General features: G+C 42.9%; 2 gene segments (V, D, J or C); both read left to right on the top strand.

Moving 5' to 3' along the window:
* Nucleotides 1–978: 978 nt before the first annotated feature.
* On the top strand, nt 979–1,485 carry LOC129514899 (immunoglobulin heavy variable 3-23-like; the record flags this gene model as incomplete). The annotated part of the segment is given in 2 exon segments: nt 979–1,080; nt 1,184–1,485. Coding segments are annotated over 2 exon segments (348 nt in total), but the record flags the coding sequence as incomplete, so codon positions are not given.
* A 9,331-nt stretch (nt 1,486–10,816) lies between these two features.
* Nucleotides 10,817–11,324, top strand: LOC129514803 (immunoglobulin heavy variable 3-74-like; the record flags this gene model as incomplete). The annotated part of the segment is given in 2 exon segments: nt 10,817–10,925; nt 11,029–11,324. Coding segments are annotated over 2 exon segments (342 nt in total), but the record flags the coding sequence as incomplete, so codon positions are not given.
* Nucleotides 11,325–14,007: the final 2,683 nt, after the last annotated feature.

Genomic DNA, 14,007 nt, shown 5'->3' with positions numbered 1-14,007 from the left:
AGGGCTCTGGGATTGAGACCAGCATCTGACTCCTTGTGGGGAGCCCACTTCGCCTTCTGCCTAGGTCTCTGTGTCTCTGTCTCATGAAGAGATAAATAAAATCGTCAAAAAAAGAATGGGAGAAGATATTTGCAAATCTATCTTCAGGTTAAGGCTGGTTTCCAAAATCGACAAATAAATTATCAAGGTAAACAAACACAAGGGGAAAAATTAAGTCAGAAATGGGCAGAAGACATGAAGAGACACCCTGTCCTGAGATGAGTTGCTGACTCTCAGTTTATATGAGGTAGCTCATCCACATGCAAAATGAAATTTATTGTCTCCTCTAGGTCTGCCTTATGTCAACTGCATGATTAGACCAGACAATGGATCCAAAAGGCAAGAGGGAAATATTTTCTGCCCCAGACTGGAGGACCTACCAGAAAACCTGGGAAGAAATAAACATAAAGAAAATAAATTGGAAACTGGAAAGAAAGTAATTTGTTTGCCTATGACAATGTCTTAAGAGAGTCAGTGAGTAAAAACCTCACTAAAATCTGGAAGAAATAACTTAGAGCTCAGGAAAAATCAGGATACCAAATCAGGAAATAAAGGAAGATATGTTTCTACAAACTAACAACAAATAACCTACACAAAATTAACATAATAATCCACCATAACTGGTTTCAAAAATAAATATTTAGGATGAAAATTTACTAAGGAGATAAAATATTCTATGGAAAATTACCTATATTGATAAGAGTCTTTTTAAAATGCACCCAGAAATGCAAATAACTCCACTTACACGTTAAAAATTTATATAGTCATAGTGCCAGCTACATAAATTTCTATAGAATTCTGAAGCAAAACTTGAGGTCAAATTAAAGTCTCGAATGTAGGTCTGGAGCTGGTTATAATCAGAGGATATGCAAATAAGGTCCTCCCTCCACTGATTAAACCAGGTCAGCTCCACCCTGCAGCTGGGAGAGGAGCCCCAGCCCCAGGATCCCCAGGTGACTGCCTTCAGGGATCAGGACAGAACACAGACAACCACCATGGAGTCTGTGCTCAGCTGGGTTTTCCTTGTCACTATTTTAAAAGGTAATTCATGGAGAACAAGAGACCTCGAGTATGTGAGTGGAGATGAGTGACAGAAACAGGGGATGTGGGACAGTTTCCTGACCAGGATGTCTTGTGTCTGCAGGTGTCCAGGGAGAGGTGCAGCTGGTGGAGTCTGGGGGAGACCTGGTGAAGCCTGGGGGGTCCCTGAGACTCTCCTGTGTGGCCTCTGGATTCACCTTCAGTAGCTACGGCATGAGCTGGGTCCGCCAGGCTCCAGGGAAGGGGCTGCAGTGGGTCGCAGCTATTAATAGTGGTGGAAGTAGCACATACTACGCAGACGCTGTGAAGGGCCGATTCACCATCTCCAGAGACAACGCCAAGAACACGCTGTATCTGCAGATGAACAGCCTGAGAGCCGAGGACACGGCCGTGTATTACTGTGCGAAGGACACAGTGAGGGGACCTCAGTGTGAGCCCAGACACAAACCTCCCTGTGGAAGGGGATCGGGACCACCAGGGGGTGCACACTCCTCACCACTTCTGTCTTGAAGGCCCAGGAGCAGGTGCAGAGGGAGGTTCTGGGCAGGTTTCCTGTCAGGGTCTGGGCTTCCTCTCCAAGGAGCAGTTTCCCCCAGGGAGCCCTCTGAACACTTATTATGTGTTTACCTCTTCAGTCTCTTTCTTAGAGACTTAGAAATTCAATATAGCACTTGCACTTACTTGTACTTAACTTTTCCTGACCTGAAATACTAATCAATGACAAATAACTCCATTGACATCATCTGAACATTTTCATGAGTCCCAGTGACACTCGCTGTAGATCACAGGACCCCAAGCTAACATGCTGTCTTGTACATCACGGTACAGAGGAATCTCCAATCAACACAATAGAAAAGAGACATTATACAAAAATGTTAATAATGTCCGGGGAGTGTCATTCCCAGTATGACATGGTAGGGGGGTGGACTCAGAGGTAACTCACACACACACACACACACACACACACACACACACACACACAATCACGAGAGTATAACCATTCATCACCTTCACCTTCATGTCTGATGAGAACAAGGCAGGCCTCTCATCACATCATAAATGCCTGGGTGGTGCCAAGGAAAGACACGGGCTCAGGGTGTGCATTATGGGTCATTGGTGGGGACAGGGTCTTGCTCTATGGGATTTGGGGAGGAGGTGGGGCACTAGGGGAGCACTTAGGTCAGGAGGTGCAGCCTCATGATGGGATCAGGACCCTTATACACCAGGACTGGGAAACCTCCCTGCACACTGGCCCCATGTGAGGTGATGGGGAAAGGACGGGGTAGGACTTGTGTCCTCTCCAGACACATCAGCCTGAACCTGGACCTCAGATGTCCCAGATTCCAGATGTGTGAGAATGAGTGTCTGTTGTTTGATCCACCCTGTCCATGTACGATGTTCCAGGAGTGGGGACAGGATAAGTCATTTTTTTCTTTGTTTAAATTGAATTTACCAATATTTACTACACACTCAGGGCCTATCACATCATGTGCCCCCCTTAACACCCATCACCCAGTTGCCCCATCCCCACTCCCTCCCTTCCAGCAACACTCAGGTTTTTTCCCTGAGTTCAGTGCCTTTAATGATTTGTCTTCCTCTGTAGTATCACTCCACTAAGTTTCACTCCTTCCCTTATGGTCTCTTTCAATATTTCCTATATTCCACATATGAGTGCGGCCATATCATTGCCTTTGTGTGATTGATTTATTTCTCTCAATATAATACCTCCAGTTCCATTCATTTTGAAGGAAATGTTATTTTGTGATATTCATCATTTCTGACATATGTGTAATATCCCAATATATGGATAAACCACATCTTTTTTGTATTTTTATTTGAGTTCCATTTGGCAACATATAGCATAACACCCAGTGCTCATCCCACCATGTGCCCCCAGTCAGTGCCCATCACCCAGTCACCCCCACCCCCTGCCCACCCTTCCACTACCCCTTGTTTTTTTCCAGAGTTAGGAGTCTCTCATGTTCTGTCATTGTCTCTGATATTCCCCACTCATTTTCTCTCCTTTCCGCTTTATTCCTTTTCACCATTTTTATATTCCCCATCTGAATGAGAGCATGTAATATCTGATGGCTGTAATACCCCACTTTATATATAGATCACATCTATCCATTCATCTGTCAATGGACACAGAGGCTCCTTCCACATCTTCTTTATCACTCTTCTGTAGAAGGGCATCCTGATTCCTCCCAGAGTTTGGCCATTGTGGACATTGCTGCAGTGAACATTGGTGTACAGGGGTCATTTCATTTCATTAAATTTGTGTGTTTGGGGTAAATACTCTGTAGGGCAATGTCTGCATCCAAGCATGGCTCTATTCTCCCTTTTTCAGGACATTCCTTTCTGTTTTCTGGAGTGGCTGAACAAGCCTGCCTTTGCACCAAAAATGAAAGAGAAAGTTCCACTTTCTCAATATCCTCCCTTATATTTATTGTATCCAGCCTTGTTGCTTTATCCATTCTGAGTTGTATAATGGGATCTTATTGTGGTTTTCATTTGTATTTCCCTGATGACAAGTCATGTGGCTCATTTTTCTCATCTGCTGGTTCGCCATTTGTCAGTGTTCTTTGGAGAAAAGCCTGTTCATGTATTCTCCCTATTTCCTGACTGGATTCATTGTTTGTTGGGTGCTGACTTTGTTAAGGAAATATCTTGTCCTATTCTGTATGTTGCCTTTCATTTTGTCGCCTGCTGCATTGCTGTACAGATTCTATGTTGATGAAGTCCTAATTGTTTATTTTTCCCTTTTTTTTCCTATGCCTTTTGAGACGTGCCTTGCTAGCAGTCCCTAAAACTGAGGACAAAAATTTGCTACCTGAATTCGTCTCTAGGATTTGGATGAGTTACTGTCTCAGATTTCGGTATTTCATCCATTTTGAGATTATCTTTGTGTTTGGTGTAGCTGAATGCTCCACTTTCATCCTTATACAGGTGGATGTCCAGTTTTTTTCAGAACCATTTATTGATGAGACTTTCTTTCATTAGATATTTTTTTCTTGCTTCTTGAGGAGTAGTTGTCCATAGAGCTGAGGGTCCATTTCTGTGTTCTCTGCTCTGTTCCATTGAACTATGTGTTGTTTTTGCCAGTACCAGGCTATCTTGATGATAAAGACTTTATAATAGAGCTTGTCTGCAAACATTGTGATGCCCTTGAGCTGTAGTTTTGTTTCTGTTTGTTTTTTTCCCAAAATGTTTCTGTTTGGCACTTAGGAAAGAAATTGAAGAAGACACAAAGAGATGAAAACATTCCATGCTTATGGATTAGAACAATGAATATTGTCAGGATACCTGTGTTGCTCAAAGGTTGAGTGTCTGCAATTGCCTCAGGTTGTGATCCTGGGGTCCTGGGATGGTGTCCTGCATCAGGCTTTCGAAGGGGAGCCTGCTTCTCCCTCTGCCTATGTCTCTGCCTCTGTCTCTGTGACTCTCCTGAATAAATAAATTAATCTTTAAAACAAAAACAAAAATAAATACTGTGAAAATCTCTATGCTGCCCAGAACCTTCTACATATTCAAAGCAATCCTTGTGAAAGCATCCTGGACATTTTTCACAATGTATGAACATATAATCCTAAGATTTTTATGGCACACACAGAGATATTAGGGACACATTGATGCTCTGGCATGGCCCTGCTGTATTTGTTGTGAGAAGTAACAGGTAACTGCCCTCATCCAGTGAAGTGTGCATTTCTCACCTGGAACTAGGACTAACCTGTTGCAAACCATAGGTATCTGTCAAAAAGTCACAGGGACACAGAGAAGGATTACAATGATACAAGAGTATCATTTCCATTTGAGTACCATCATGCCAGGTTCGTCCCCTGCAGGAGTGGAATTCTGTGAGTTCATTCATTCCTCTCTTGTCCTTAAAATCCTTGACAATAGCTTCTGCAAGCAACCTCCCTCCTGCTGTCATCCCTACAGTTGTATCTCCCCAATGTCAACAGCACACAGCTCCAACACTCCAATACCTGCTCATTATTCTATTAGGAACTTTCTGTTGATGTTTTTCCAACTCTGATCTATTTCATGGATGTTTGAAATGATTCCAGGGATGTGACAAGCCCTGAGTCCCCCTAATCTTCTGATATGCTAACTTCTCCCTCCCATATTTACTTATACTAAAGACAGTGTGGAGAATTCTCTCTGATTTATATGTTGGAGGTTAACCTTGAACCCTGGTGTTTTGTTTCAGAATATCGTAAACTTATTTTCACCCCTATTCTGATTCTGGATCCTATGGACTCATTTGTGTTTGTAAAAGCCTATTGAGTATTGTACTAATATATTATATTAAGTTTCAGGAAGTAATTACAGACATATGTGGTCCATACACATAAGGTCATTCAACAAGTGACAAAAAGGAGCAATGCACCTCCTAGCTGTCACTTTGGGGCTTCCAGGAAGGCACAGATGCTCCCAAAGGACTAGAATTACAGGAATAGTATTGGCAGGACTCTGTGTCTCTCTGCAGGTGACACAGGTGCCAATTGGGTGGTGGGCTCTGCTTGCAGTCTTCTTGATGCATATTATCCATTCAAGGATGGAAAGGGGGGTACTCAGGAGGATCAGCAGTTCAGCATCGCATTCCTCCCAGCGCCTGATCCTAGAGATCAGGGATCAAGTCCCACATCAAGCTCCCTGCATCGAGCCTGCTTCTCCTCTGCCTCAGTCTCTGCAACTCTCTCCCTGTGTGTGTCTCTCAAGAATAAATAAATAAAATATTAAAAAACAAAGGTGGAATGGGCTAGATTTGGAGATAGAACAGAAGTCCTGTATGCAGCCCACAGGGTCAGGGGGACTGGTCTAGGAAAAGCAAAATAACGGTTGATCAGAGGTACACATTGAAATTAAATTGAAACTGAAATTTCCTGCCGCATTTGTTATCAAAAATACCTGATAAATCCATAGAAGAGGTTCATGGTAGATGTTTTTCTTCTCTTAGATGAAATATAGTATTTGAATGTAAAAGGAAGTCATGAAAACTTACAGTGGAAAGGCAGCACTACACTGTTAGTTCAGGAAGGATAAGAAAAATACAAATATAGGTTATACAATGGAAAATGTTCATTCTGACACCAGTTTATTGTATCCCAAACTCTACCTGAGTGAGCTCATTCTGCATCAGGTAAGCTCATCAAAGCGATTACAGAAGATCACAGATTTAACTGCAGTGGAACACAGTGACTGAGTTTTTAGGGACTTACAAATAGAACTGCATTACCTGAAACCCTCTGAAATTCAGCTAAATTCTAAATTTAGCAAAATCATGCGATCCCCAATACATGCGGGATCCACTATTCTAAGGAACCCAGCCACTCTGTCCTTCAGGGTTTCAGAAGGGCAGTAAATCCTGTGTAGAGGAGCACAGGCCAAGAATATGGGGTTAGACTCACTTGAAATGTGCACAAGGACATATTAGAAACCCTCTACAGTTTAAGGGGCAAGTTCACTTCACTGTATGGAGAAACATGACACCTCCAAACCAAGAGTTATATGCAAATACAATTACAAAGTACCACGTGGACACAAAGTCTGAAGTCTGGAATATTACATAATGGGATCCCTGGGTGGCGCAGCGGTTTGCCGCCTGCTTTTGGCCCAGGGTGCGATCCTGGTGACCCGGATCAAATCCCACGTTAGGCTCCCGGTGCATGGAGCCTGCTTCTCCCTCTGCCTGTGTCTCTGCCTCTCTCTCTCTCTCTCTCTCTCTCTCTCTCTCTGTGACTATGATAAATAACTAAAAAATAAATAAATAAAATTAATGGAATATTACATAATAAAAAACCATAGTTTTTCAAAGAAGTAAATATGAACATACAAAGGCAGTCACATCTCTGGTCACAACAGTTTCACAGAAATGATCCCAAGCTGAGTATATACTGAGAGGACATGTATATAGGGGCCTCTCTCTATTGAATAAAACATCCCAGACCTGATCCTGCATCTGAGAGAGGAGCCCCAGTCCCAGGAACAATAGGTGATCCATTCAGTGATCAGGACAAAACACAACTCACCATGGAGTCTATGCTCAGCTGGGTTTTCCTTGACACTATTTTTAAATATGGGGTAATGAGATTAAATATGTTCGATTGATACATTTTATCTGCAACTGGGAGCAGATATTAATTAACCAAAACCATCATGACTCCACTGTGGTAACATGTGGGTTGAAACTGAAACCACAGGTGTCTTTCCTAATTCAACCAGGCCCGCACCTCACTTTCAGCCTGTCTAGACACCCATCATCTCATGACATCCCTGTTTGGGGACTTCCTGCACTAATGGAAAAGGCTTGTTAATACGGGGTGCAGCTGGATACTCAGAAAGCATGAACAAGTGTCTACTGGCATTCATCTGAAGCTACTATTCCTCTATAGGGAATAGGTCAGAGCTTGGCGATTCATGTTTACCTTGTGCTGTTCCCCTGACTTTCACCACCTGACACGAATAATGGATGTCTGTTTCTAATTCAATATTTTAATGTAATGTCTAGTCGTATATACTATGAATCTCTTGACTTCCCCTGGAGATTTCCTAGGACCCAACAATTGCACTACTGGGATTTACTACAAAGATACAGATGCAGTGAAAGACCATGAAACCCACACCCCAATGTTTATAGCAGCAAGGTCCATAGTAGCCAAACTGTGGAAGAAGCCTCAGTGTCCATCGAAAGATGAATGGATAATGAAGATGTGGTCTATGTATACAATGGAATATTACTCAGCCATTAGAAATGAAGAACACCCACCATTTGCTTCAACGTGAATGGAACTAGAGGGTATTATGCTGAGTGAAGTCAGTCACAGAAGAATGAATATATGGTCTCATTCATTTAGGGAATATAAAAAGTAGTGAACAAGAGCAAAGGGGTAAGGAGATAAAATCAGTGGGAAATATCAGAGAGGTCGACAGTACATGAGACACTCCTAACTCTGGGAAAGGATCTCTGGGAAGGAACTCTGGGAAGCGGTAGTGGTAAGGGAGGTCGCCAGGGGTAGGGGTGACTGGGTGATGGGCAATGAGGTGTCACTTGACGTGATGAGCACTGAGTGTTATACTATATGTTGGCAAAGGGCACTGCAATTGAAAATAATTAAGAAATAAAATTTGAAAAAAAAATCTTCAGATAATGAGGAATAATCCTAACCAAAGAGGAAAGGACCTATAGTGTAAAAATTCTAAAATAAGTATGAAAGACATTAAAGAAGACAGATATATGGAAAACAGTCTATTCTTATGGATTGGAAAATTAAATATTCATATAATGTCTATGCCACCAACAGCAATGTATGCATTCCATATGAACCCTATAAAAACACCATCAACATTTTTTTTAGGAACCGAAGAAGCCTAAAATTTGTAACTAAACAGAAAAGATTCTGAGTAGGCAAAAGAACGTTGAAACAAAAAAGAAATCTGGGCAGCCCGGGTGGCTCAGCGTTTTAGCACTGCCTTTATGTCCAGGGCGTGATCCTTGAGACCTGGAAACGAGTCCCATATTAGGCTCCCTGCATGGCGCCTGCTGCTCCCTCTGCCTGTGTCTCTGCCATTCTCTCTGTCTCTCTGTGTCTCTCATGAGTAAATAAAAAAAAAAACTTAAAAAAAAAAAGCAAAAGCCATCACAATTCCGGATTTAAAAGTTGTGATAATCAAAACAGTATAGTAGTGGGAGTAAAACACGCACATGGTCAATGGAATAGAATAAAGAAGCCATAAATGGACACACAGCTCTATGGTCAACTTATCCTCAACAAAGTACAAAAGACTGTCAACTGGAAAAAGGACAATCTCTTCCACAAGTGGTGTTGGGAACATTGGACAGCTGCAAGTAGAAGAATGAACCTGGGCCACATTCTTACACTCCACACAAAGATAAACTCAGAGTAGATGAAAGACCTAAATGTGAGGCAAGAAGCCATCAAAATCAAGGAGATTTTGTGACCTCAGCCACAACAGGTTCTTGGTGCTCGAATCTCCAAAGGGAAGGGAATCAAAGTAAAAATGAACTCTATGGACTACACCAAGGAAGGAGCTGTCGTACAGCTGTGGAAACACTCAAATAATTAAAAGGCAACCTAACAACTGGAAAATATACGGACGCCTGTGTAGCTTGAGCATCTGTCTTTGGCTCAGGGAGTCCTAGAGCTCTAGGATTGAGACCAGCATCAGGCTCCCTGTGGGGAGCCCACTTCTCCCTCCGCCCATCTCTGAATCTCTCTCTCCGTCTCTGATGAATAAATAAATAACATCTTCCAAAAGAATAAAAACAATGGAGAAGAGATTTGCAAATCTATTTCCAGATTAAGGCTGGTTTCCAAAATCGAAAAATAAATTACCAAACTAAACAACCACAAAGTGAAAACTACAATCAGAAATGGGCAGAGGACATGATGATTCACCTTGTCCTGATTTGAGTTGTAGAATGTCACTTTATATTAGGTAGGTCATCCACATACAAAATGAAATTTATTGTCTCCTCTAGGTCTACCTTATATCAACTGCTTACCCAAAAGATGCACATGCAATGAAACACCAGGACACCTGCACCCCGAAGTTTCTAGCAGCAATGTCCACAGTAGCCAACTGTGGAAAGAGCCTCAGTGTCCATCGAAAGATGAATGGATAAAGAAGATGTGGTCTATGAATACAATGGAATATTCCTCAGTCATTAGAAATGACAAATAACCACCATTTGCTTCAACGAAGATGGAACTGGAGCATATTATGGCTGAGTGAAATAAGTCAGTCAGAGTAGGACAAACAATATATGTTCTCATTCATTTGGGGAATATAAATAATAGTGAAAGGAAATTGAAGGGAAGGGAGAAGAAATGTGTGGGAAATATCAGAAAGGGAGACAGAACACGGAAGACTCCTGACTCTGGGAAATGAACTTGGGGTGGTGGAAGGGATGATGGCGGGGGGTGGGGGTGAAAGTGTGATGGGCACTGAGGGGGGCACTTGACGGGATGAGCACTTGGTGTTATTCTGTATGTTGGCAAATTGAACACCAATAAAAATAAAATTATTATTTAAAAAATGCTGCAATAAACATAGGATGCACGTAAAAAAAATAGAACAGACAATGCATCCTGAAGACAAGAGGAAAATGCTTCTGCCCCAGCCTGAAGGACCTACCAGTAAACGTAGCAAGAAAACTACATAAAAAAAAAAAAAAGAAAACGTGGTAACCTGCAAAGAAAATAGTTTTCTATGACAATGTCTTAATAGAATCAACGAGTAAAAACTTCACATAAAAACTGGAAGAAAAAAAAAAAACTGGAAGAAATAACTCATGAGCTCAGCGAAAATATAAGTATATAAAATCAGCAAATAAAATAAAGATATATTCCTACAAAATAACAACAAATTACATGTGCAAAATTAACAAAATAATCCGATTTCCACTAGCACCAAAAATAAATATATAGGATTAAAATTTACTAACAAGATGAAATATCTCCAGAAAATGACATATACTGATGTGTCTTTTGAAATGAACCCAGAAATTAAAAAATAACTGTCCTTAGAACTTCATATAGTCAGAGGGCCATCTACACAAATTGCTATAGATTGTGGTGACACACTTGTGGGGCTTTAAATACACGAATGTAAGTCTGGAGCTGGTTATATAGTCAGAGGACATGCAAATAGGGCCCTCCCTCCACTGATTAAACCAGCCCAGTCCTGACCCTGCAGCTGGGAGAGGAGGCCCAGCCCCAGGATCCCCAGGTGACCCGATTCAGGGATCAGGACACAACACAGACAAACCACCATGGAGTCTGTGCTCGGCTGGGTTTTCCTTGTTGCTATTTTAAAAGGTAATTCATGGAGAACAAGGGACCTTGAGTTTGTGAGTGGAGGTGAGTGAGCGAAACAGGGAATTTGGAACAGTTTCTTGACCAGAATATCTTGTGTCTGCAGGTGTCCAGGGTGAGGTGCAGCTGGTGGAATCTGGGGGAGACCTGGTGAAGCCTGGGGGGTCCCTGAGACTCTCCTGTGTGGCCTCTGGATTCACCTTCAGTAGCTACTGGATGTACTGGGTCCACCAGGCTCCAGGGAAGGGGCTGCAGTGGGTCGCAGCTATTAATAGTGGTGGAAGTAGCACATACTATGCAGACGCTGTGAAGGGCCGATTCACCATCTCCAGAGACAACGCCAAGAACACGCTGTATCTGCAGATGAACAGCCTGAGAGCCGAGGACACGGCCGTGTATTACTGTGCGAGGGACACAGTGAGGGGACCTCAGTGTGAGCCCAGACACAAACCTCCCTGAGGAAGCGGATCGGGACCACCAGGGGGTGCACACTCCTCACCACTTCTGTCTTGAAGGCCCAGGAGCAGGTGCAGATGGAGGTTCTGGGCAGGTTTCCTGTTGGGGTCAGGGCTTCCTCTCCATGGAGCAGTTTCTCCCAGGGAGTCTCTCTGAACACGTGATTGTGTGTTTACCTCTTCAGTCTCTTCTTAGAGACCTAGAATTCAACTATAGCACTTGCACTTACTTGTGCTTAAATTTTCCTGAACCGAAATTTTAATCAATTACAAATAACTCCATTCACATCATCTGAACATTTTAATGAGTCCTACTGGCGATCACTGTGGATCACAGGACCCCAAGCTAACATGCTGGCTTGCACATCTCAGTATAGCAGAATCAACACAAGAGAAAAGAGACATTCTACAAAAATGTTAATAACAGCCTGGGAGTGAGAGAGATTCCCAACATGACCTCATGACATGGTAGGGATGTGGACTCACAGGTCAGTCACACACACACACACACACACACACAATCACGAGAGTATAACCATTCATCACCTTCACCTTCAAGTCTGATAAGAGCCTGGCAGGCCTCTCATCATGTCATAAATGCCTGAATGGTGCCATGGAAGGACACTTGCTCTGGGTGTGTTGTGGGTCAGTGGTGGGGACGGCGTCCTGCTCCAGGAGGGGCTTGTGTGGAGTTAGTGTCCCAACTGCATCAAAAGAGGGAACCCCCGGGTTATTTGATTTCTTATTCTTTGGGTGGAGGAGAAGAATGAGCAAAGAATGTCAGGGAGGTAACAGGCAGTAAAGACTGGACATAGTGTGAGTAATCATTTCACTAAAGAAGCATCAAACTGGAAGGAGAAAAAAGAAACATGGTCATTCTCAGTAGACAGATGTCAGAATCATGGGGAAAGGAGATGAATAATATATGGAAGCAGCACGAAACTTTAAATAATAATACAAATAGGCCAAGATCCTACCCAGGTCTCAGATGGAAGCTGTCCTCTCACCGTGGTCACAATCCGGTTCTGAAGGTCATGTATACACCATGTGCTCAGAGACCAGAAGCTTCTACTGGATCAACGAGGAACCTCAGTATGAGGAGGTGGATTGGAGGACCTTCCACCTGCAGGGAATAACTCATGGACCCTTCTGGTGCTGGTCAGTTCACTGTGTGTGACCGCTACCATGCCCATGTTGGAACCTAACGTCCATGAGATGGGGAAGGAGGTGGAGCCTTAGGGGAACACTTCGTTAAGGAGGTGCAGCCTCATGATGGGATCAGGGCCCTTATAAACCAGGACAGGGAAAGCTCCCTGCACCCTGGCCCCATGTGAGGTGATGGGGAAAGGACGGGGTAGGACGTGGGCGCTCTCCAGAGACCACATCTGCCTGCACCTGGACCTCAGAAGTCCCAGATTCCAGATCTGTGAGAATGAGTGTCTGTTGTTTGATCCTCCAAGTCCATGTATGATGTTCCAGGGATGTGGACAGGCTACAGTCCATTTTTTTCTTTGTTTAAATTGAATTTACCAATATTTACTACACACTCAGTGCTCATCATATCACGTCCCCTCCCTAACTCCCATCACCCAGTTCCCCCATCCCCATGCCCTCCCTTCCCGCGACCCTCATTTTTTCCCCCAGAGTTAAGTGTCTCTCATGATTTGTCTTCCACTGTAATATTACCCCACTAAGTTTCACTCCTTCCCTTATGGTGTCTTTCAATATTTCCTATATTCCACATATGAGTGAGACCATATCATTGCCTCTCTGTGATTAATTTCTCTCAGTATAATAGCTCCAGTTCCATCCATGTTGAAGGAAATGTTATTTCGTGTTCTTCATCATTTCTGACGGCTGTGTAATATCCCATTGTTCCACATAATTTGTACATTTTTTGGAGTTCGATTTGCCTACATATAACAGCCAGTACTCATTCCGTCAATTGCCCCCCTCAGTTCCTGTCATCCAGTCACCCCAACTCCCCAACCATCTCCCCTTCCACTGCTCCTTGTTTTTTTCCCTCATAGGTAGGAGACTCTCATGTGCTGTTACTGTCTCTGATAATTCCCACTCATTCTATCTCCTTTCCCCTTTATTCCCTTGCACTATTTTTATGTACTTTGTATGTGTGAAACCATATAATGTTTGTCCTCTTCTGAATCACTTACTTCACTCAGCATAATACCCTCCAGTTCCATCCACATTGAAGCAAATCGTCGGTATTTGTTGTTTCTAGTGGCTGAGTAATGTCCCATTGTACCTATAAACCACATCTTCTCTATGCATTCATCTCTTGATGGACACCGAGGCTCCTTCCACATCTTCTTTATCACTCTTCTGTAGAAGGGCATCATGATTCCTCCCACAGTTTTACTATTCTTGACATCGTTGCTGTGAACATTGGGGTGCAGGGGTCCCTTAATTACATTAAATTTCTGTCTTTGGGGTAAATACCATGTAGTGTAATGGCTGTATCCTCGGGTAGCTCTATTCTCACTTTTTCAGGACATTTCATTCTGTTTTCTGTAGTGGCCAAATAAGGCTGCATTCCCACCAAATGAAGAGAAAGTTCCACTTTCTTGATATCCTCGCTTATATTTATTGTTTTCGGCCTTGTTACTTTATCC

This window comes from Nyctereutes procyonoides, unplaced genomic scaffold (genome assembly GCF_905146905.1).
Source record: "Nyctereutes procyonoides isolate TBG_1078 unplaced genomic scaffold, NYPRO_anot_genome, whole genome shotgun sequence".
Classification (NCBI taxonomy): domain Eukaryota; kingdom Metazoa; phylum Chordata; class Mammalia; order Carnivora; family Canidae; genus Nyctereutes; species Nyctereutes procyonoides.
This window is presented reverse-complemented; position numbering and strand designations above follow the sequence as displayed.